This window comes from Falco punctatus (genome assembly GCF_963210335.1).
Source record: "Falco punctatus genome assembly, chromosome: 6".
In the NCBI taxonomy this organism is placed as follows: Eukaryota; Metazoa; Chordata; class Aves; order Falconiformes; family Falconidae; genus Falco; species Falco punctatus.
Window position 1 is genome coordinate 35,043,965 of NC_137585.1, and position 22,698 is coordinate 35,066,662.

A 22,698-nucleotide genomic window follows, 5' to 3' on the forward strand; every position below is an offset into this window, starting at 1 on the left:
ACAGCTCTGTATTTTTCCAAGCAACAAGTGCAACAGGGCCTTTTCCTTGCTGTGGGCACACTTTGGGTGCCCTTCCTGGTGACTGAATGGCCGATAGTTCACCGTGGTCCATTAATAACAGCAGGACAAGCAATGGTGCTGCTGTTTCATGCTGTGCCATGACACCTGTTCAACTTAGCAGTTCCCATCCTCTCCTGCAGCGCCTGCCACCACTGCAGCTCCCCTTCTGCGACTCAGGGAGCTCAAAGGCTCCGTCTGCCGGCGCCGCGGTGACTGGGGTGCCTCGGGAACCTGGAATCGGATGTAACCCAAAACCTGGGGCTGGAGGCTGCAGGCCCGGCCCCGACACACTGCCCAGCCCTCCCTCTCCGCACGCTGCGGTGGCCGGAGGGGCCCGAAGGCCTCGGGGCGGGCGGGGACGGGGCCGGGATACACCACACACCCGAAGGGCGCTTTACGCCCAAGAGCAGCGCTCCGCCGCACCGGAGGGGCCTGCCTGGCCGGAGGGAGGATGGCCCCTTCCCCTCCCCTGAGGCCAAGGTGAGCCCCCTCCCCCCCACCGCGGGGGAGCCCGAGAGCCGGGCTGGGGCCAGGGCGCCGGCACTACGGCCTCGCCTCTCTCAAGATGGCGGCGGGAGCGAGCTGGCCCCGCCCCGCGGGTCGCCGTCCTCATGGCAACGCACGGCGCGAGCGGAGGGGGCGGGGCTCCGCCGGCCGCTCGGGTGCTTCCGGGCTGGCCCCGGCGGTGACGTGTCGGCGGGTTGACAGCGCCGGGAGGCAGGTGGCGGCGGGGGCCGCGCGCCAGGCGGCCACTTCCGGTGAGCCACGGGACACCCCCCGCCCCCCAGGGCCGCCCCCCCGCGGCTGCCCCGGCGACGGTTTCTGTGAGGGCAGGGGCTGGGGGTCGTCCTCCGCCAGCACCGCGCCCTGCTAGGGCGACCCCTCCTCAAACCGCCGGGCCGGCGCCCGGTTCCCCCCGGGGCTGGGGTTGAGGCCTCGGGGAGAGCCCGCCGCCAGGGCCCAGCGCCCCGCCGCCCGTGGCGGGCCCTCGCCCCGCGGGCCCTGGGGTGCAGCCCGGCGGGAGGGCGGGGGTGGGGGCCACGCAGCAGGCAGCGGCGAAGGGCTGTGCCCGATGTGCGAGGCCGCCAGGCGGCCTGCAGCGTGGCCAGCTGTCGGCGAAGCCTGGTGGCGGCTGGTGGGGTCGGGCCACGTCACCCACCGTGCCTCGGGTGCTGCTAAAGGACGAGCGAAACAAGACATGTCTGCTAATTACTGTCCAAAATTAAATAGGAAACAGAACGGGGGGCTCGTGTGTGGGGAAATAATGAGGCTTTTTGGGAAAATGAGTTGCAAAAAGCTTTGTGTGGCCTCCTGAGATAGGAAATAGATGTCAAAATGTGACATGACTTGCAGTGAAGTCAAGAACTAAATAGACGTGTTTAACAGATGTAGGGGATAAAACTGTAAATATCTTTAGCAGCCGTGGTGCAGGTTGAGCATGTGAAGAAACAGCTTCCAGAAAGGGCGACTTTTTGTTCCGTTTTGGAAATGCTACACATATGTGGGTTTTGAAACCTACAGCATTCAAACTCAAGGACTTTCTCCTGTCTCATTCAGAGCAAAGAATCAGAAGCTCTTGACATGTTTTTCATCTTTGATAAAAGAACAGAGACCAGGATGTGATGTTAGGGAAAAAAAGAAAAAAAAAAAGGAGATCAACAAGTGTGACAGGTTGATTCTTTGCAGTTTTCTATTGAGATCATTGGTTTATTGGGGTTTATTCTGTTCTTTCTTCCCAGGGAGTTTGGAATAAGCCGTTTCAGACAAACAGGCTCCATTTAACCAAAACAATGTTTGCGGATTTGGACTATGATATTGAGGAAGATAAGCTGTAAGTATTTTGCTTGGTTTTCCCTGTTTTTTGCTAACAACAGAAATAGTCTTTGCAGCCAAGACCTCACGGGAGTGGATAAATTTGCCTGCTGCTGTCACTGTGTGCTGAAGAGTCAGTTCAGTTCTGATTTCTTGCTCCCTATGGGGACTGGGGATGAGGCATTGATGCACTGGTGAGCAAAGGAGAATGCTTTCTGTTGCTCTGCAATGACTACCCTGCATTTCTGATTGCAAAGCAGTGCTGACAGATCTTCTGTAAATTACTGACCTTAGCCAGAGAGAAAAATATTATAATGGAGGAAAGATAATGAGGCAAGAAATGGAGAGAAACTCAGGACTCCTTAGGTCTGTAAGGAGGAGGACACTGGTATTTCCTGAGAAGTAAAAGCTTTGATGAGATTAACAACTAATTTAACATGGAGCACTTGTCTTGCATCTCATTTATGGTGTACAACTTGTCCTCTCACTCCAGCACTAAGCAGATTAAATCTCTAAAACATGATAGCATTTCCTCGGTGTCTCACTCAGTGCCGTGAGTGAGGGTGTCTCTCCCACTTCTGATCTGTGTATGCAGCCTCGAAAAAGATAGCCCAGAAGGTCTTTCTGCTGGCCTGTGCTGATAGACTCTATGGTGGTGATAATGCGATGAATTCACATGTGGAGTGCCCATCGTGTTTTCAGTTTGTATCAACTCAGACACCGCAGCTGTTTCATACACGTGCGGCTCTGCCATCCATGTTCAGTTATTCATTCCCCCTTTCTCATTCTAGGGGGATCCCCACTGTACCTGGGACAGTGACTCTGAAGAAGGATTCCCAGAACCTGATTGGGATCAGCATTGGGGGAGGAGCCCAGTACTGCCCCTGTCTCTACATTGTCCAGGTCTGCACTCAGGGAGGAAGAATAAAACATCTTGGTAAAACAGTGTTGGCTTGGGAGATGGAAAGCATGGAGAGTCCCTATGCTATTTTTTTTCCTCAAAGTGGGAGACATCATCTCACCAGTGAATAAGATTTCCTCACCCTAGTACCTAATGGTGTGGAAGAGTTAAATTAAGACTTCTGAAACTATCCTTCTCCTTGGAGAGCACGTTAGAATTCACAGGGACATTCTCAACATCAAGAAATCCTCTCACTGGGGAGGTACGTCCTGGAGGCAAGAACTTCCTGAGAGAGCAAGATGATCAGCCCACCTCTTAGTTAGGAAAGGGGAAAAACTGCAGCTCCACTGTGAACAAAATACAACTGAGTTAAATAAGAGGAATATAATTGTCTGTATTTTGTTCTTCAGCCCTCTGTTAACCTTTCTCTTCCTCTTGATTCCACACTGCCTGTGCTCTTTCTCCTTTCTGCTAGGTATTTGATAACACTCCAGCAGCCTTAGATGGCACCGTAGCAGCTGGTGATGAAATCACAGGAGTGAATGGGAAGTCCGTGAAAGGGAAGACCAAGGTGGAGGTGGCCAAGATGATACAGATGGTAAAGGTGAGAGGTAGGAGGGGGCCACTGGAGCTTCTGGGTCATAGTTAATGGTTTATTGTCCATTGGTGAAGGAAGCCACTGCTACTTGCTTCCAGCACAGCAGTTTTGGGTTTGCTCTTTCTATAGGGAGAAGTGACGATACACTACAACAAGCTTCAGGCCGACCCAAAGCAGGGCAAGTCTTTGGATATTGGTAAGACTGGTTTCTTTTTCCCTAGTGTTAAAATGGCGTGGAGGGGTGAAAGACTTGTCCCTGCAAAACCGAAGTAAAATTTTCGTTCTGTTCTTCCTCTTAACTCAGTCATTTTCAAATGGATACTGTCAAAGAGAATTGCAGGTTTAAAAGATAACTTCCCTGACTTCTTGAAATAATCTTAAAAGTTAAATTGAGGCTTGACTGTTGTTGCGGGAGGCTTGTTTTCTTGCACTGTGTTTAACATGGATGATGAAACTCAACTAGATAATAATGTAATTTATTTATTTTTAATACATGTAAGTTATGCTGACCTTTGAGATTTTCAGCTGTACACAGAAATGCATCTATTGAAAAACACTGGTTGCAGTTTCTCAGCTTGGAGAACAGTGATGAAATGCCTGTCTACCTTTATATGGTCTACCTTTATCACTTTTGTAAAAAATCCGTATATTCTTTTTCCTTTCATTTATTTTCATGGTGATTAAAGTTCTAATGAATTGACAGGGGTTCAGGAAAATCATGAAGAGTGAGATGGATTTCTGGGGAAACAGAGGTGTGGTGAGAATATGGTATTTTCCAGAGATGCTGAACACTGTGGCTTCAGCTGAGTTATTGGGAACTGCAGGCACTTGGCACCCCTGCAAGGTTTCCCCTAAATACATGTAGCTGGGTCATCTAATTCTAAAGAGGGTATAACTGTGTCTAGTTATTTGCAGGGTATGACCACCAAAGACAGAAATTAATTCCACCAAGGGGTGACAAAAGGGTTTAACTAAGATTCAAAATGTAAAAGTAAGCAAAGGGATAAGTTTGAGCATTAAATCCTATTTGTCTTGCTTTCAGCCTCATCTCCTGACTTCATTTGCAGTAATATAGCAAGTAGCATAAGCAAAGTTTAGTTCCAAATATCGTGATAGGTAGTTTATAGCAAAGTGATTGATCGGAATAGTCTTCCAAAAGAAGTGCTGGAGCTCTGGTGATTGAAGTATATAGGATGTGAGAGCAGAACAGATAGGCAAGATAGAAGATGTGTTATGCACAGCTGGACCAAACATCTAGTTTCTATGCTATTCTTTTTCTGCCTGCTACCTCAAAAGTGAGTTAAGTTCAGTTTATTCAATGCCTGAGAAACTAGTGAAGTATGCTATCAGGCCCATAGAAATGATACTGATCCTGGTTTGCAACTCTCTTTTGGCCTTTAGTATTAAAGAAGGTAAAGCATCGACTGGTAGAGAACATGAGCTCAGGGACAGCGGATGCCCTGGGATTAAGCCGGGCCATACTTTGCAATGGTAAGTGTTGTCCAGGAGGACATTTTCTTAAGGGAACACTTACCCTCTTGTGCTTACCTACTTTTAATTGTTATTTGCATGTTCCACTTACTCCATCATAATTCTTTCCTTTTGCTGTGCTCACTGTTGTGATTGCCTCTGCCTTTCCTGAGTGATATATCCAGTCACTGGGGCCATTTAAATGTTAATTAAAGTCAAATCAATTTAAAGTGGGGACCCACTTAGTGGATGCCAATAGGTGATGACCCCACACTGTAAAGTAAGTTTGCAGGTTTTTTTAAAAGCTTCCCACGTTGGACCAGGGGGCAGGCATTAAGAGACGAGGGAGTTTTGAACCAAAGATAAGAAAGTGGTGTTTTTCTGGCTGATCAGGTCTTAACCACATCCTGGATTTGACTGTTGTAATTCTGTATTCTGATTCTTGTTTCCACTTAGATGGACTAGTGAAGAGATTAGAGGAGCTGGAGAGGACTGCAGAGTTATACAAAGGTAAAACGTGTCTTCCATCAGACACCAAATGGGAGAGCAGGATGCCTCCATTATGTTTCAATGAAATTACTTAAACGTTTTTTCTGGCTTCCATCACAGGCTTGACAGAGCACACCAAGAGTCTTCTCAGGGCTTTCTTTGAGCTTTCTCAGACACACAGAGGTAAAGAATCTTGAGTGAAGGGAGCAGAAATCTTTGACCTCCAGTTTCAGGAGTTCTAGTCAGTACTTAAAATGCATGGTTCTCTCACTCAAAGAAAGTTAAGTGTTGCAGAAATGAGCTGGGAAGGTCTGCTTTCCTGGCATTGCCAGTTATGGTGCTAACACAGGTCATGTCTTTCACACGAGACATTGAAAAAACGCCCTGCCAACCTCTGGTCTTTAAGGAACATATAGCATCATTCCCCAGCTAATTGCAAGGTTATGGGAAGGGGTCAACTCCAGGGTCAACCTCTTCTTTCATCTGTCTGTATTTATTACCCTCATCCAGCATTTGGAGACGTTTTCTCTGTCATTGGTGTACGGGAGCCTCAACCAGCTGCCAGTGAAGCCTTTGTGAAATTTGCTGATGCCCATCGCAATATTGAGAAGTTTGGGATTCACCTTCTGAAAACAATTAAGCCGGTAATGAATTTAAGCATAGAAGTAAGTGGTCTGGAGAAGAGGGGAATCTAGAAAGACAGAAGCCTGTCTTTGGAGGTGTGGTCTTAAAGATCATTCATTGTGGGAAAAACTCTTTGCTTTCCTTCTTTCTTCATAAAGAACCTAAGAGGTAATGTAGCGAATATATCGATCTTGTGCCTTTGACTTTTGTGCATGAGTGTATTCCTCTCCTTTTCTTTTGTGGATGAGGGGATAGCTTGATCAGCGGAGTCCCTAGAGCCCTTTTCCTGATATTGGTACCCATAATTTAAAGATAGCAACTAAATTTAAAAAGAGTTTAAGTAAGCAGTTCAGGAACAATTCAAGGATTTGAATCAATATATTTGAGTGAAAGTCTCCAGGGGATCTGTCCACTTAGTTTAGCAAAGAGAGGTTTAAATGTTGACTGGGACACCACTTTCAGTGCCACGTTGGATGGACAGCTTTGGGTAGTGGGCCTTTGAATGAGGGAGAGTGCTTTCCAGGACCGATTGAAAATGAGATGAAATGAGTCAAAAGGAGATAAATTCAGATTAGAAGGGAGGCATGCATTTCTAACACTGGAACCACTTGCCTGTGACAGTATTGGATGCTCTAACCATTGCAATTCTGAGTCAAGATCAGAGATTTTCTTTCAGATACGCTCTAGCTCAAAAAAGAGTTAACTCGAGGTAGTCTCATGACCTGTGCTGGTTAGAAAGTTGCACTTGATGAACTGTAGTCATGCTTTTTGGTTTTTTACATTCAGCAACAGCATGTTTCCCTTGCAGATGCTTACTGACTTGAATACGTATCTTAATAAAGCCATTCCTGACACAAGGCTGACTATCAAAAAATACCTGGATGTCAAGTTTGAATATTTGGTGAGCTGCGAGCTGCTTGCTTTTTTTTTTGCTTTTTTTTTCTTCCCTCACTGGTGGTTGAAATTAAGTTTCACAGAGCCGTAGCCTGAAAGTCACTTATAGCCTGTATGATCACATACTCATCCTTCCACAGTCCTTGCGAGAATGCATCATTTTTTCCAATTCTTTGTCTGCTGCCAGATTACTCAGATTCAGACACCTGCTTTTAACCTAATGGTTCACACTGGTAAGAAAGATCTCCCAGAGTTCAGGTGACTTACTTTCTACACGTCTGAATTAATTTTCTAATTTATTTGTAGAGTTCCTGTGCAACTTATGCTTTTGAACTCCCCTAAATAGCTCTCTAGTCTGTGTTTTCCAGGTAGTTTTGGATAGTCTTTCTTCAGCCAAAGTAAACAACTGTCAAGACATATTTTTCATTTAGACCATGCCTTTTTTTTCCCCTCCTCCATTCCACTTACACCTTGTTTTCTACACCCAAAGATAGTAGAGTCATTAAGTGCATCTGTTCTATAACTGTAGGAATCTATTTCCTTTTACCGGTTGAGAGGAGTATTTGAAGCTGCAGCCCTAAGGCCAGTGAATACAGCAGCATGTCTTCCCACATCAGTCCTTCCCACAATTCAGCTTTTTTTTTTCCTCTTTATTTGTTTTTTCCTCATACTTCTCTAATACTGTTTTCCTAAACAGTAGATGAACACGGGATTTTTCTCTTACTAGGTTATACTTATCTAAACTATTTGCTACTGTAATATAAATATTAAGTGCCTTCGCTCTCCCCCACTGTTTTCTCTTCCCATCTTTCTCTAAATAGATTTTATTTCCACTGAGGTGTTTAATATACTGTGATCCCACTGTGCTTTCCCCAGTGTCCCTAGCTGCAGCATTGAAGGAAGGCTTGAAATGGTAAAACTCTTATGCCTGCAGATGATGATGGAATTGCTTCTAATTCTTAATATTTCCTTCTTGTTTTGCCTTTTTTTTTCTCCTTAATTTTAAAATCTGCAAAGTCTTACTGCCTGAAAGTCAAAGAGATGGATGATGAAGAGTACAGCTGCATTGTGAGTACCAGTACTATGGCAATTGCAACTGCATACTCTTGTTTCTGCCGCTTCCTTATGCACACTACCTTATAATTGCGAGAGTTCTCCTGTGCCTGTGTGCACCAAAACTGGTGAATGCATCCTAAGAATTACACACGTTTGTTCTTAATGTATTAGAAAGTGGAGAGCCTTAAATGCTGCCTGGGAAACACTGCAAATAACTGTCATGAATCGCTAGTGCTGCGGAATAGTAGAGGGACCAGACGTCTCCTCTGCAGCTTGTTTGCTCGGTGGTTGCCTGTCTCAGTGTTTAAGTACTATTAGCTTGTGTAAGGAGGATTAAGGTGTTATCTTCACAGATTCCATTTGTGTACAGCTTATCATTAATTCTGGGCTTTTTCTGAGAAACGGAGGGTTAGCTTCTCTCTAGCAAAACGCTTGTGAAAGCTGCATTTGTAGTTGAAGAAAACTGATTAAAGGATCTCTGTTAACAATAGGAATTTTAGGGTTTAGACTTTTATGACTGTAATGCTTAACAGCTCTGTTTAAGATAGCTAAAGGTGTCCCTGACATGCCCAGTTTCCCTGCGTAAAAGTAAGATCTTGCTTTACCCTAGGTGTTGATCTCAGAGCAGGGATCTAATTTTTTTGGAATGCCTAGTTCCCAATGCCAGGAAGGAATAAAATTTTCCTGACACAACATTTAATTATATCTTTCCTTCTAAATGTGAAGGAAAGAAACCCAGTCTTGCCCAGCAGAGTAACATCTTTGAGTTTTGGCACATGCAGCATGCATTACCGAGCCATAGTCTGTAACGTGGGGTTTTATGTACATTATGTTTGTAGGAGCAAGAAAAGAACGCTGTTTTGCTGACAGACCTAACCCTTTTCTCTCAAAACTATTTTGTGGGACAATGTATAGGTCCCTCCGTCCTGGTTTCCAGTGTTATGTCTGGATGACTGTAGATCCCACAGTGGTCCCTGTGTATGTCACGTATATGTATGTATAGTATGTTATGCAATGCATACAGGGCAGAGCTTGCAGAGGAGGGCAGAATTTTTTGTGTGATTGATATAAATTAATATATTCCTCACACCCTAGACTTGTTTGTTCATAGTGCCTGTCTTAATAGTTCAGATAAGAAGCCGTGCCACTTCTCCGTGCTGGGTTGAAAGGTGCCTGTCCTTTTGTCTTTGCGTAGTAGTGATGCTTTTCTTTACCATGGCAGGCTCTGGGTGAACCCCTCTACCGTGTCAGCACTGGGAACTATGAATACCGCCTTATCCTGCGTTGCCGGCAGGAGGCTCGAACACGCTTTGCCAAGATGAGGAAGGATGTGCTAGAGAAAATAGAGCTCCTGGACCAGAAACACGGTGAGTACCACTGCTGTGTCCAGCACCTGAAGGGGTCAGGCAGACATGGCTTTGACCTGCATACTCCTTCATCTCAGGTCAGAAGTCTTTGCTGAAGAAGCCTTTTGTGGCTGTGCCTGAGACATCAGCTCTCAGGAGCCACAAGGAATGAATGTGTAGGAGACTATATCTAACGCTGGCGAGGGAGGCTTGATCGCAGCCTTTGTGCTGTTCGGGAAGGGGGTTTCACCTGATTTGTTCCCAACGTGTCTGTGCTACAGTGCAGGACATCGTGTTCCAGCTCCAGCGTTTTGTCTCCACAATGTCCAAGTACTACGACGACTGCTATGCCGTGCTCCGAGATGCGGACGTCTTTCCCATTGAGGTGGACCTTGCCCGCACTACTCTCAACTATGGGCAGAAGGACACGTACACAGACGGGGCGGAAGAAGAAGAAGGAGGAAGCGAGAGAGAGGGTAGCGGGAAGGAGGACACAAATGGTGAAAAGCTCATTGATGGTGTCTGAGCGTGCCCGCATGGCCAGAGGAAAGACTTTGTGGACTGTTACGAAAACATGTATTTCACATGGCGATTCATCCTCCATGATTTCTGTGTATGTCTGGCCTGGGATTCCTCCTCTGCTTTGGGTGGGGGTAGCTGGTTGGATTGGGACCAACTTCTGCTTTCCGCTGTCTTCCCTTGCTTGTTTGCCTGGACATTCCTTTTTCCCCACTTCTGCTGCCCAACTCGAGTACTGAGGTGTGGGGAGGAAAATCCCCTACTGCACCGCCACATGACTCTGTGCAGCCGGGACACTGCTGAGCATGTGGGGTGCACCACTCCCCACTGGCATTTGGAAGCCAGTTAAACATCTGCAGATGATTACAAATGGCGAGAACAGCCCCCTTCTGTCCTCCCCTTGTGCTATGGGCAAGAGTGAGCACCAGCAGCATTGTTTTCTTCACCCCACTGCTCGCTATCTTCAAGCTTCCCATTCACCGGCCTGTTTCAAGCTTCCTCTGTCTCTCCCATCTGTCTTCATGGGACGCAGGAACAACTTTTGTAGGATGAACACTCCCACCACTCCCAGCTCTCTGCGCCAGTGTTTTTAAGAAATAGGAGCACGTCTGAACTGATGCCTAGAAGTGGTGGTGGTACATGTGATGTGATCACCCCCGCCTCCATCCAAGGGGCTGGGGGAACCCCTCAAAGCAGGGGCTGGTGGAAGTAGCTGCCTAAGATGCTGAGCTGCTGCAGTAATGAAGTGTCTTCCCCTGGCTGCCATCCTCTTCATAGTCCCTGAGCTCCTGCACAGCTGGCACTGTCTGCACGCTCCATAGCTATACCTCAGAGCTAGAATCCTGCAGGATACTGCTTTGCCCTTCCCTGGGGACCTGGCTCAGGAAGGAGCCCCCTACTCAGCAGAGATGCTGAGGTGAGCGTGCTTGTCTGAGGCAGATGGGTTCCTGGAATAACAGCAAAGCTGCACACATTTTCTTTCCATTGTTCTCCTCTCTTATGGCACCTTGTAATGGACAGTAACCAAGTGTGTTTCTTGAGATTGTGCAGCCAGTCCTGCACACTTTTTCCTTGTGCAGGTGCCAGGAGGAGCCACCTTAGACCCACAAAGGAGATATCCCATCCTTAAACCAGAGGGGAGAGACAGGAAGCCTTGTGAGGAGTGGAAGATGCAGCCTGTAGGCAGAGGCCTACAGAGACTTTTTTTAGTACAAAGCGTGAATAGCATACCATCCCCACTGTCCGCACAACCATTTGGTGCCGCCTCTGGGCCAGCTGTAAGCAGTAGCTAACATCCCATTCCCCAGCACGAGGGAAGGGGGGAAAGGAAAACCAAGGTAAGTGAGGCTGCTTCTTTCCTCCTTCCTTTTCTCTTCTCCTCCCTCCATCCCTGCGGGCTGATCCCCGATGCAGACGGGCCTTTCTCTTTTAGCAGTCAGCACAACTGCCAGGAGTGGTGTGCTTCTTCGAGGCAAGGATTTTGACTTCTCTGTCATTACATTTTAGTGGTCATGAGAGAAGTTAAAGGGCATTAGTTTATGATCGAGATGTTTGTTTTGTTATGTTCTGTTTTCTTTGATTTGTTTTTGGAGCTTCGTCATCTCTATGGGTGCCTGGAAGAAAGTCACCCATGGTCAAGCTGCTCTGGAAGATTTAAATGGGCTCTGATGTACTGACTGTTGTCTCTAACAAAGAAAAATGTGTCATTTCATTTCCTCTCCTTCGTGGGTTTTCTGCAGAGATTTGTTTGCTCATCCTCCATTGGTTTTAATCTTAAAATATAATGATGGAAAGATGAGTGTCATGTGCTGGCCATTTTTGTTCTTGCTCATGCTGATGGGTAATCTCTGTGCCAAGCAGCGGTAGTTACTGCAGCACAGGTTTCCAGAGAAGGCAGTGTATAAATGCAGTAGCAAAGCCACTCTTCCATTAACACCAGCTTCTCTGCATCTTGGCTTCCCAGGGAAAAACCAGCCTTGTCAAGCCTCCAGTTGCCTCAGTCCTGCCCAGTGGCATCCTTGCACCCCTCCAGGGCCAGCATCACACAGCTCAGCCGTTGCCTCACAAGCTTGAGCTGATGCTTAAGTCCCTGATCCTCTTTCAGAGCTGTTTGTTGTACCAAAAGAACAGAGAAAATGCTTCAGCGGAGCCTGCCTGAAAGCCGACGACGGAAGTGGAAGGCAGTGGTGCCAGGTTTTTTGCAGCCTGACCGGTGGAGGGGGAGAGAAGAGGTCTGAGTATCTTACAGCACCATCTATAGCGAGGTCTTGTAACCTAAGGGCTTTTATGTCCTTTTGTGAAAAGATATAAGAGCAGGAGGCTTGGTGGGAGATGTTGACTGGTGACAAGGAAGTAGAGGGGACCCTGTTCTAGTGACCTGCCTGGCTGACAAAGGCAGTTGTTTTCATACTGTGGACCTTGGACTTCTGGGAAGATGTGAGCTGCTTCTTGGAGTGGGTATTGGTAAATAAGGAAAACCCTGCCTGGGGGGCAAAGGTTTGCTGGCGAGAGCTGCAGAGCTACTTGGTCAAGCAGGGCAGAAATGGTGATCTCACCTTGTGGGGAGGGGAGAACAAGCTTGAGGAGCAGTGAATGAATACCTGCACGGCTCCATCACCCTCCCTGCTGCTTCTCGTTCTCCCAGAGCTTTGCATCTGGGGTTTGTTGTGGTGCTTAGTCTGATTTGGGATCTTTCTAAGTGGGTTTGAATAGGAAAAAGCCCAAAGTCACTGCCGTGACTGGTTCACAACCAAAACTAACAACAGTGGTGACAAGGTACAGCCCCATGGGGTTTACCTTCTCCCCTCCAATTTCCAGTTCTTACATCTTCTTAAACTGACATTCTTCAGCAGCTTTATTTTGCTCGTAATCTGCTCTTTGCTTGGGAGCATCTGGAATGAAACGCTGTCCTTCGTGTCCCCACTCCCCTGCTTGGGTTTAAATGGCTTTACGGCTCATGCAGACTTCAGCCATTACCCATTAATTTGTAGTTAGTCTGGTCTGAAATGAAACACCTATTTTGATGGCCCCAGGAGCTGCCCCCTGCCCCCCTCCCCTGTAGCCTCTGCTTAGTTTTTTGATCCCTCACTACAGTCACAGGTTACCCCCAGGGCCCCTGAGGTGAAGCAGTTCAGGAAACCGGAAGGGCTTTGCCCAGGGGTGTTTATAAAAGATCCAGTCCTAAAGCAGATTAGGGGTGGTTTAAGCATGCCAGGGAAGGTTGTCCTCTCTGAATCTAGAAATCCACCACTGCAGCGGGGGTGAGGGGGGTCATGCCTGCCTTACCACGTGCTCCAACACCCTTGTTAGTGGCACCCAGGCGCTGTGGCTTGTCCTTCTGCCTTACCTCTGATTCCTTTACGTAAGGGGTTTTTCTCTATTTAAAAGGAAAACACACATGCATCTGGTGCCATTCCTGCTGAGTGGATGATTGCTTGGGACACAGTTATTTACCTGCCCTGGAACCCCCACCCCCGTAGGGGCCAAGTTGTTCACTTCACACGTCAACAGGACTCACTTTAGCCTAGTTAAAGCTGGCTCGCTGCTATTCCTGTCGGCAAGGCTCCATCTCGTGGCTGCTCACCTAATGCCATTTGTCTTAGATGTCTTCTTCTTGCATCTCAGCAGCAGCCTCTAACCCAGCACTTTCCTACTTGGAAAAGCAGCACCACGTGTCACTGCCCCAGCTTTACTTCCTACAAAAGATGTACCAGATGGAGGTGGTCGGAGCTGGCGTCCCACCAGCCAGCAGTGCCCGAGGGAGGTACGTTAGGGACCGCAGCATCTACCCCCATGCTGGCCGCAGCTGGAGGTGACCCAGACGATAGCTACGAATTACACCACCCTTAAACCTACTGCCAGATAGTCTGCCATTACCCCGACCGTGGAAGTGGGGCAGAGGAAACACTGACACCAGACCAAAGCGTACCAGGATCTGATTACAAAGAGTCTCTAATTGTTTGTGTTCTGTATTGTGACAATGCAGAAGGAAAAGGAGAGTCCTTGATGGCCTCTTCAAAAGACCATCATCTCCAGGGCTGATTTGGAAGTAGGAAAAGAAGATTTTTTTTTTGTCTTTTCTTTTTTCTTTTTGGTGTTTGGGTGGCTCTGAGCCTGTGTTGTACCAGCATGGGTGCTGTATGCAAGTAGTTGTATCACTGGGTAGGTATGTGGATATATATATATAAGGATGAGCTATTCTTACACGTCTCCCTCTTCTTACATCTGCTTTTGTCTCAGCCTTCCCTTCCCCATATCCCACCTACCATCCCATGCTGAGGTGCATGCAAACAAGGCCAGTTTTATACATCCTTGTTCCTCTGCCTTGGCTAAAAACTGTCCCTCTCCACCATCTGGTCAGCGTTGCAGCCATCTTGTGCAGACACCTCCCCGTCCCCCTCGGGACACCCACCTCCCTCCCCACTCTGCTCCTCAGCCACATGGTTGGCCTCCTCACTGGCCACCACCACGGCATTGTCGGTGCTGTGGGACAGCTGGTGGTTGTTGCTGCTGTGCTCCTCTGCTTCCTGCACATCAGACTCTGCTTCCTCAGTGTCACTCCCGCCGGCCCTGGATAGGTTCTTCTCTGGAGGAGGTTCCTTCTTCTTCCCCCGATTCAGGCAGCAGTAGGTGGCCATGGCCAGGAAGAGAGCAGATAGCACCACCTCTGAGCCTGCCAGGTAGAAGATCACCTCGTAGTTCTTGAGGGCATCGACCAAGCGGCCTGATGGTTGGAGAAGAAATGAGACAGTTAGCTTCAGCCTGTATGTTCCTGCACAGAGAGCCCAGTGCAGGTGGGCAGCACCTGCACGTGGCTGAGGACCTGCTTGTAAAGAGAAGAACAAGAAGCTTGAACATCTAAAAATCACACTGGGCAGAAGCCACACTGTACTACCAAGGAAAGTACTGTAAGGGTATGGGGTTGGTGTTTTCCCTTGTTTGGGCAAGGTTAAATAATTGTGACACACTGATGTTGTGGTCTCACATCATGGTGGGCCATCTTCTTGCCAAGGTGAGACAAGCCTCTGAGGACTTGGTTTGTCCAGTCTCAGAAGAGAAACAAAATTTTAGAGGCATTGCCATTTCTTAAGCTATCATGTCAGGAAAACATTCAGAGGGGGAGAAGAGACATCTCTTTGGCAGAGAAACCCCTTTGGCTGGCCCACCCCTGATGATTTCTTTGCCAAAGAGATCTTCTCAATGCATCTTCTGAATGCACCAGGGCTGGCAATGGAGGGAGGGTTACCAGTCCTTCGTGCTGGGGAGCCTGAGCAGCCACCCTGCTGCAATCAGGATGGAGCCATGGTGACCAGAGGCTTCATCCTGGTCCTGCGTGCTCCTGGTTGTACATGTGACCCCCAGTCCCTGCTGTGCTATGGTGCGTGGTCTGAAACCAGCCCCAGGGCACGCTTGAGGTGCCTCCCGGATGGTAAATTCCTCCCCAGGTGAATGTGCCCCTGTTCACCCAAGCCAGAAGGCGAGTGAGGAGCCTGTGTGCATGCACGCGTGCGTGTGTGGTTTATCCTGTGCCAAACCCCCTCGGCCCCATGGAACGGGAAGCAGCTCAGGAGGATTACACCAAACAAAGCTACTTTGTTCAACCCCCTTCTTCCAGCCAAGCACTGCTCCCCCAAGTCCAAGCCGCTGGGTTTGCCAGCACACTCAAGCTTCCTGAACTAGAGGAGAACTGCAGCAGCAGGTTCCCCCTAAGGGGAAGGTGGGAACCATGACTTGGCTCCCTGCACCACCTGCCTCCCATTGTGCACGCGGACAGCACCAAGGCACAGCTGAACTGAGGCAGGAGGGCTGAGGGCTGTCCCCCATCACCACCCATGGTGTGCCTGCTCCTTGGAGCAAGGCACTGTTAAATCCCCCTCGCCCCCCGTTATGTCTCTGTAGCTGCCTCCCGGACACATATTCCTTGACCTTCCCTGGCCTGGGACTCCTGACTGCCCCAGAGCTTATAAGATGTTAGCATCAAGAGGATCTTCTCTTGGCCACCAGTTTTTACCTGAGAGCTGGGTGGAGTTGCTGAGGGTGGGTTTTGCTCGTAACTGGTGGTATGTGCTGGGGAAAAGATCATTCACACAGAAGTCTTCACTGATGGGCTTTAGCCCACGGGTTGCAGCTGAAGGAGGGGAGTGCAGGAAGCCATGGAGTGATTCCTGCCCAGGGGTTTGCCCATGGTCTGTCCCTGATCCTTCCTCGCCAATTGCACGTGCGGGGAACTGCACTTCATTTGGAAATAAGCTCTTGGCATAATTTGTCTTTCTCAGACCTGATCAGACACTAAACAGTAATCTACACCAACCTCGTGGGTAAAGGGTCTCCCGATTCAACAGCCTGTTTGTGGAGCGTGGAACTTACCAGGGACTGTGGCCTAGGCTAGACTGAGAAGCTGTGAGTGTTTAAATCTCTTAAAAAAAAAAAGTAACAACAAATGCCTCGGGTGGGTCTACCAATTGTTTTGACTTCATCAACAGCTAAACGCCTGTGCCTTGGGATTGGGGCCAACACAAATTGAGGTCATTATTCACAGCACCAATCTAAAGGCCGTGGACACCAAGGAGAACTTGAAAGACCCTCACCTTGTCCTACTGAAGACTCTCAAAGGTCAGGCATGTGCCTGACCCTACCCATAACGTGATTTTACACAACATTGGCAGTGAAGGCAGAGGCCTGGATCCCAGCATGAAAGAGAGGGAAGTGCCGCTGCTCAGGGCTGAGGGATACCGGAGGTCATGCCACTCTAGATAGCTCTGTATGCCTGCCATTGCGTAAGTCTCCAAGCAAAGCAGATGGAGAAGTATCACTTGCCACCTTCTGCCCCTGTTCACATTGAGCATTGTGGTGCATGGAGTGAGACGGGAAGCTCTCACCTCAGATCTCAGCTTCCAGAGGAAATTTAAAGTTGAGAAGTAGGGTTTGTCTTCAAGTACCATGCCCATGCCCAGTACCCGCAATGCTGTGGAATGGCAGCCAAACAAATTGCCTGTGTTTTGCAGCAATGTACCTACCTGCAGAGGGTGGACCGATGAGCACAGCAAAAGCCTCGATAAGTAGGACCAGCCCGATGGCACTGGAGAACTTCTGGGAGCCAACAATGGCCATCAGCACCTCAAACTGCAGTGCACCCACCATGCCATAAGAGATGCCAAAAAAGACGCAGAAGATGACCAGTCCTGTGTAATTGCTAGCCCTGGCACTGCAGATGTCTGTCAAGCCATTGAAGAGCATAGCAAAGCTGAACAGGTATGCCACGTGAGGGCGGACCCACTTCAACCCTGCCACCATGCCACAAGCTGGACGAGCAAAGATGTCTATGAAACCAATGATGGAGAGCAAGAATGCAGCCTCTGTGTCTGGTACGCCGGTGTCCTTAGCGTAGTTGACCAGCAATATGGGGGGCACAAAGAGACCCAAGACCAGGATGAACTTTGAAATGGTATAAATGATAAACCCTCGGTTGGAAAAGATACTAAAATCCAGAAGCTTCTTCCCTTTCTTGGGCTTCTTCTTGGCTTTTTTAGCTTTCTTGATTCCATCAGCGGTGCTGATTCCCTCCTCTGATTTCCCTCCTATGGGCAGCATCTCCTTGGCTTCGTATTTGTCCTGAGCTTTCTCCATCTTCCGCTTCATGCCCATATCCAGGGGTCTCATGACTGCCCCACAAGTGCAGCAGTTAAGCAGAAGGCCCCCCATGATAAGGAACCCTCCTCGCCAACCAAACTTTTCCAGCAGCACTTGCCCCAGTGGAGAGAGGGAGGAAAGGAAGACAGGGCTTCCAGCGGCAGCCAGTCCATTGGCAAGAGGCCGACGCTTGTCAAAGTAGGTGCCCAGCATGATCAGGGAAGGCTGGAAGTTCAGCGCCATGCCCAGACCTATGTGGGGATGAGAGCCAGGAGGGAGACAGGGAGTGCAAGAACATGAGACATGGTTTGCAACGAACTGAAAACTCCCCTCAGACTTTCCTAGTCCTGAAGTCCCGTGATGGGATTCATGCATTCCCCACAAGCCTCTGCTCCTTCGTGATGGTGGGTTGCCCCCAGAGAAGATGGGCTAAACCAGCCTGTCTACCTGAAACGTATTTGAATTAGGTAACTGTGGCCATGTTTAGATACAACCTGTGCCTTAACCAGGAACTTTCCCTTTCTCCCCTATCACTATATACTGGTGCTACCCCAGTCACCATGATCACTGAGCATCACTTATGTTTCTTCTGTCCCTCCCCCCTCAACCACAGGCCCTGCCTGTTTAGGTCCAGCAGATGCATCTCACTGACTACTTGCCTCCTGTGAGCAGGTACAAATAGGTGAGGGGAGACCTGATGCCTAGCATCATGCTAGATATGGCAGTGCTAAAGGGAGCTACAACATGGTCTTGACTCTTCCCCAGGTAAGTCCATGTCCCATCCCCCCCCCCCCCCCAGCTTCTGGGGCTCTCACCTGTCAGCACGCCAGCTGTCAGATAAAGCTCAATGATATTAGTTGTAAAAGATGCCAGGATCATCCCAGAGGAAGCTAGCAGCCCACCGATGAGCATCACAGGCCGGCAACCAAACTGGTTCACCATGATGCTGCATACTGGTCCTGGAAGAAAGCAGAGGAGACCGAATAGGTAGACCAGGAGACAGGACAACTGGGAAGGGGCAGTCAGGCCAAGCATTGCACTTGGGGAACATGAAACACTAATGATGGAAATCACTACTTGGCTGCTTAGACATACATCTGTTTGGCCTGGCCAAGGGGGAGAGGCTGTGGTGTGGAGGCCTCTGCTTTGCCTGTTCAGTTGCCTGTTCCCTGAGAACAAGAGGGGCTTGGTGTGATAGGGGCAGCACTTCAGCAATGAGGGCAAACCCCATGTCAACTGTCTGAGAGGCAGGTGGGGTGACCCCTGAGGTCTCCCGGGGCAGAGGAAACGAGGATATGAAATGCAGCACAATTCTAGAAGGGAAGTGGTGGGGCAATTGTATTCTGCATGTTGGTTCGTGGCCAGACCAGTGAGCATGAGAAGAGCCCATGGGGACATGGTCTGGGCCCATAGCAGAATGGGGAAGGCACAAGTTAGGGAGGGGGAAGTGTGTCCAAGCATCACCTGTCCCATAAAGCATGGCCAGCATGATGGAGGAGATCCAGGCTGTATCACTGTAGCCCACGTGGAAATCTTTCATGAGCTCCTTGAAGTAGACACTGACGGCTTTTGGGAAGGCATAGGAGAAGCCAGTGATCACAAAACAGCCGAAGAGCACAATCCAGCCCCAGCCACCATCTGGGGGCTTCACAGCAGCTGGGAGCTGCCCTTCCTCTGGGTCAGGTCTCCCCATCGTCTAGCCTGGGAGGGAAAGGCAGGTAGGAAGGAGGTAGGGCAACAGAGAGAGAGGGAGAGAGAGAAATCTCCAGGTGCTGCAAGAAGAGCAGAGCAGGCAAACGTTTACTATGAGGTTTTTCTCCACGTCCAGCATATCCAACCTCCACAAGCCTCACTGAGGGAACACATCACCTCGCTGCACCTTCATTCTGCCAGGCAAGGCAGGACTGCTTCAGGGTGTGAGGTCAAGCCACAGCTGGGCAGAGGTGGGAATCACCCCCTGAGCTTGGGGGCAGCCCACAGCTCCATAACCCCTGGTCAGATGCAGCCAAGCGGGGTCACAGCTCCCAGCTGAGACTGGAGAGCTGCATCTGATGTGGTGGGGCATCAGGATCTGCAGCACTTCGCTTGCTCCATACCCAGCCTGCCTGTAGGCTGGTGTGAGGTGAGAGCCAGCGACGTGAACCCCTTTCAGCTACCAGGATCTTCCTTTGAGCCTTTCCTGCCTTGGCCTGCTCCAGCTGGGAGCCCTCCAGGACCTGCCCTGCTACGGAGGCCTCCAGTAGTGAGGGACAGGAGATCTGTTAAGCTCACTGTGCTTTCCTCTGGGAGGCCCCAGTACACAGCCGTCTCCCTCACCCTCCCTTCCCCGCCGTGAGGGGCCAGATTTGGGAAATGGGTGAAGGGGGAGAGCACAGCAAACCGGTGGTTATCTGCATGCCAGAGAGATTAGGGCTCTGTACCTACACAGAGGGGCCAGAACAAAGCCTAAGGGGGGAGAAGGAGGGAATTAGAGGGGATGTCTTGTGAGTCGCTCTTGGGACTCTTAAGCTGCCCAGGAATTTTGCTCCAGTTGGCTGCTGTAGGTATGTTTTTCTTATTTCTCCCCTAGGCACCACGTCTCTGACATACCCCTCCCAGCACCATTAGCCTCAGTTTCTTGGTCAGCTGGGCTTATTTTCAAACCTGTATGCAAAACCATCACTGGACTTTGATTATAGATGCTCCCAAGTAGCACCAGAAAGGCATTAGAAAGCAGGATGGCCATTTTCCATGCCTGAGCTGGCCTTTGTCAGGTCCAGTTTGCCCTATCACCATTCTGCTGGCAGTACACTGCCAACGTGGGGCCTGTCTCCTCTCCAGCTCCCTTGGCTGAAGGATGACGGGATTGTGGCAATGTCCCCATCCCTTGGCACCAGCAGTCATGGGAAATGCCAGCAGTCACGTACTGGCTGGAGACTGCCGAGGTCCTGTGGGCAGGACACATAGGGCTAGCACCTGGGAGTTTTGGATCTGGGTGCATTTCTCAAGGAAGTCCCTCTTCTTTGTGTCCCCCAAGCAATGGGGATGACTGGACCTGATTCCCATCGCTGCTGTTACTCTGCACATTAAACAAGTGCAAATCCTTTAGGCAAAAGCACGGATGGTACAAGCTGGGGCAGAGCCCAGATAACAGGCCCTTGCCTGGCAAGAAGCGGTCCTACCCCATGACACCCCTGAATCTTGCAGAAAAGGAGAGTGGCTGGTCTTTCTCAGGCTGCAGGAGGTTCAGCATGCAGAGCCAAGGCTGGAAACAGGGCTGGAAATTGCTCTGAGAGGGGTCTGAAACTGCAGTTTGGGGGATGCTGGAGAAGGGACTTGCAGGAAGACAACTAGGTCAGTTCTAGACCCGTCAGCAAGGGACATGGCACCTTGCACCTACAGTGCATCAACATGAGGAGGCACAAAATGGTCTTGGTCAGTTGGTTTTAGCCACATGCCCAAGCCAAGGCTGACCTGTGGAGGGAAGGGTGGGATAAGATTCACCAGCCACCCTCAGAGGTATCCTTCCTTTCTCCCCCTAGGGGAACCCTTGCTCCTGAAACCACAGGGCTTCAGGTAAGAGTGACTGCCACCAAACACACTCTGAGCCTTTTTATCCAAGCCCTTTTCCCACCCTTGCTCTCCTTGATCATGGCCTGAACCACAAATGAAATGAACCGATCAAACCATTGCAATTCATCTTCCCCACCCCTCCCCTCCAGCTTCCTAGCAAGAAAATATGTGTCCATCTGTGGCATGCTCTTTAGAGATTTCTGTAGCACCTGTCAGTGACTCTGATTTTGAAGAGAACATTAGACAAATATCCATCGGTACCGTTTGAGTTTGGAGCTAGATAGATACCTCTGCAGGAGCGACTTGCTCGGTGTTACAGAACTGTATAGCAAGGCATGAAAGGGTTTTAGCCTGGCCTGCAGCTAGATGTTGTCTGAAAAAGATGAGGTACACCAGAGGAACTCAGCTGTAGAGACGCTCCAAGGTCAATATGCCACAGTGCTGCTCTGCTGGACATTTATGCCAGCTCTAAGCCAGGAGTTCAGAGCTGCCTTGTTCCTAACACCGCGGCACATACGCTACTTCTTCTGCTCATGGCTGCGCACAGTGGTCACACCAGGTACCCTGCCCTTGCCTTTGCACACTCTACAGCTTGCTATTCTTTTCTCCTCAGTTAAGGAGCTTTATTCACAGGTGAAAATACCACGTGTAAGTTCACATGCACCTAAAAGCTCATCAGCATGAGCACCTGCCCTTCCCCGTGCATCACTGGCAGGTGGGCCCGGAGCGGGCGCTGCTGCAGCGCCCTCTGCAGGTGGGCGCCGGGAGAAGATTTGTGCTGCCACCAGAAGTCACCGGCCCCGGCTGGGAGGGTGAATGCCACGGTAGGATCAGCCGTGGCTGCAAGTCCCTGAACACACGCACAGCACAGAGCAGCCAGTGCTGGCGATGCCCAGCACAGCCCCACCGTGCCAGGCAAGCTGTATCCAGGTGGGTCCCCAAAAATGCTAGGATGGCTCCTACTGCCCTCCACACAGCCTGGATGAGGTGCGGGGTTTGTTTATTAAATGCAAGGCCCCACAATTCATGCCACCAGCCTCCCCAGCCCACAGACAAAACCCTGGGAAATCATTCATTAGAGAATTAAACAAGTGCAGGCCTGGAATGAGCTGTCTCCTCGGCAGCTGGTGCCAGGATGCAAGCATCCCTCCGTGCCACTCACCTGCACAATGAAGTGACGACCTCCTGAGCACGGGCTGAACTGCCAAGGGCTGAGAAGATCCGTCAGCAGCGTCCCCTTGTCCCTCTGCCTGACACTTCCCAGCTCTGGATGAGGGCACCTGGTTAGATGGTCCTGCTGGCTCTTTGCTCCATGGTGGGCACACCGTCAGCTGGGCACAGGGTGATGTCTGCAGGAATCCAGCACCCCTCAAGTGGTCTCTTGTGCTCCACTCCTTCCTTCCAGGCAACTATGTCCTCACAACAGAGCTAATCCACCTCTCAGCCTGCTTTCCTCAGCTCCAATGTTGCCCAGCAAAGCTGCCCGTGACCAGTCCGGGGGGATGCCCCGTGCAGGGGACCCCCTTGCTTCCTGCAGGTGCAGGTAGTGCCCCACAGCACTCAGCGTGGATGTGGGTCAGCAGCCACTTATGGTTTCAGGTCGGCAGAGACCAGTGGGTGCTGAGCGGGCAGAAAGCACTTCTCCACTTTTAAGAGGCTTTTCCAGCCAATGGGGAGGAGGTGGCTGCCTGCCGCGGCCCGAATCCCCCAGTAATCCCGCTGCCCAGGAGCTCCTTGCCTTTCCCCAG

General features: G+C 49.9%; 2 protein-coding genes across 4 annotated transcripts; one reads left to right on the forward strand and one right to left on the reverse strand.

Moving 5' to 3' along the window:
• Window positions 1–686: 686 nt before the first annotated feature.
• PICK1 (protein interacting with PRKCA 1) lies at window positions 687–11,567 on the forward strand. Of its 2 annotated transcripts, XM_080390940.1 has the most exons (13): window positions 688–818; window positions 1,800–1,891; window positions 2,664–2,775; window positions 3,249–3,377; window positions 3,501–3,567; window positions 4,773–4,862; window positions 5,298–5,351; window positions 5,451–5,513; window positions 5,841–5,974; window positions 6,763–6,855; window positions 7,866–7,916; window positions 9,127–9,271; window positions 9,532–11,567. In XM_080390940.1, exons 2-13 carry the CDS (start codon window positions 1,851–1,853, stop codon window positions 9,774–9,776), a joined length of 1,224 nt encoding a protein of 407 aa, XP_080247066.1. In that variant the 5' UTR covers window positions 688–818; window positions 1,800–1,850; the 3' UTR covers window positions 9,777–11,567. The 2 variants fall into 2 exon arrangements, with proteins under 2 accessions (XP_080247067.1, XP_080247066.1); XM_080390941.1 differs by lacking the exon at window positions 6,763–6,855 and having other exon boundaries at window positions 687–818.
• On the reverse strand, window positions 11,337–22,570 carry SLC16A8 (solute carrier family 16 member 8). 2 transcript variants are annotated; one of them, XM_080390936.1, is made up of 5 exons: window positions 22,113–22,570; window positions 18,863–19,099; window positions 18,214–18,357; window positions 16,786–17,649; window positions 11,337–14,492 (listed from the first exon to the last, which is right to left on the reverse strand). In XM_080390936.1, the coding sequence occupies exons 2-5, from the start codon at window positions 19,089–19,091 to the stop codon at window positions 14,098–14,100; spliced, it is 1,632 nt and encodes a 543-aa protein (XP_080247062.1). In that variant the 5' UTR covers window positions 19,092–19,099; window positions 22,113–22,570; the 3' UTR covers window positions 11,337–14,097. The 2 variants fall into 2 exon arrangements, with proteins under 2 accessions (XP_080247062.1, XP_080247061.1); XM_080390935.1 differs by having other exon boundaries at window positions 18,863–19,170; window positions 22,113–22,569.
• Window positions 22,571–22,698: the final 128 nt, after the last annotated feature.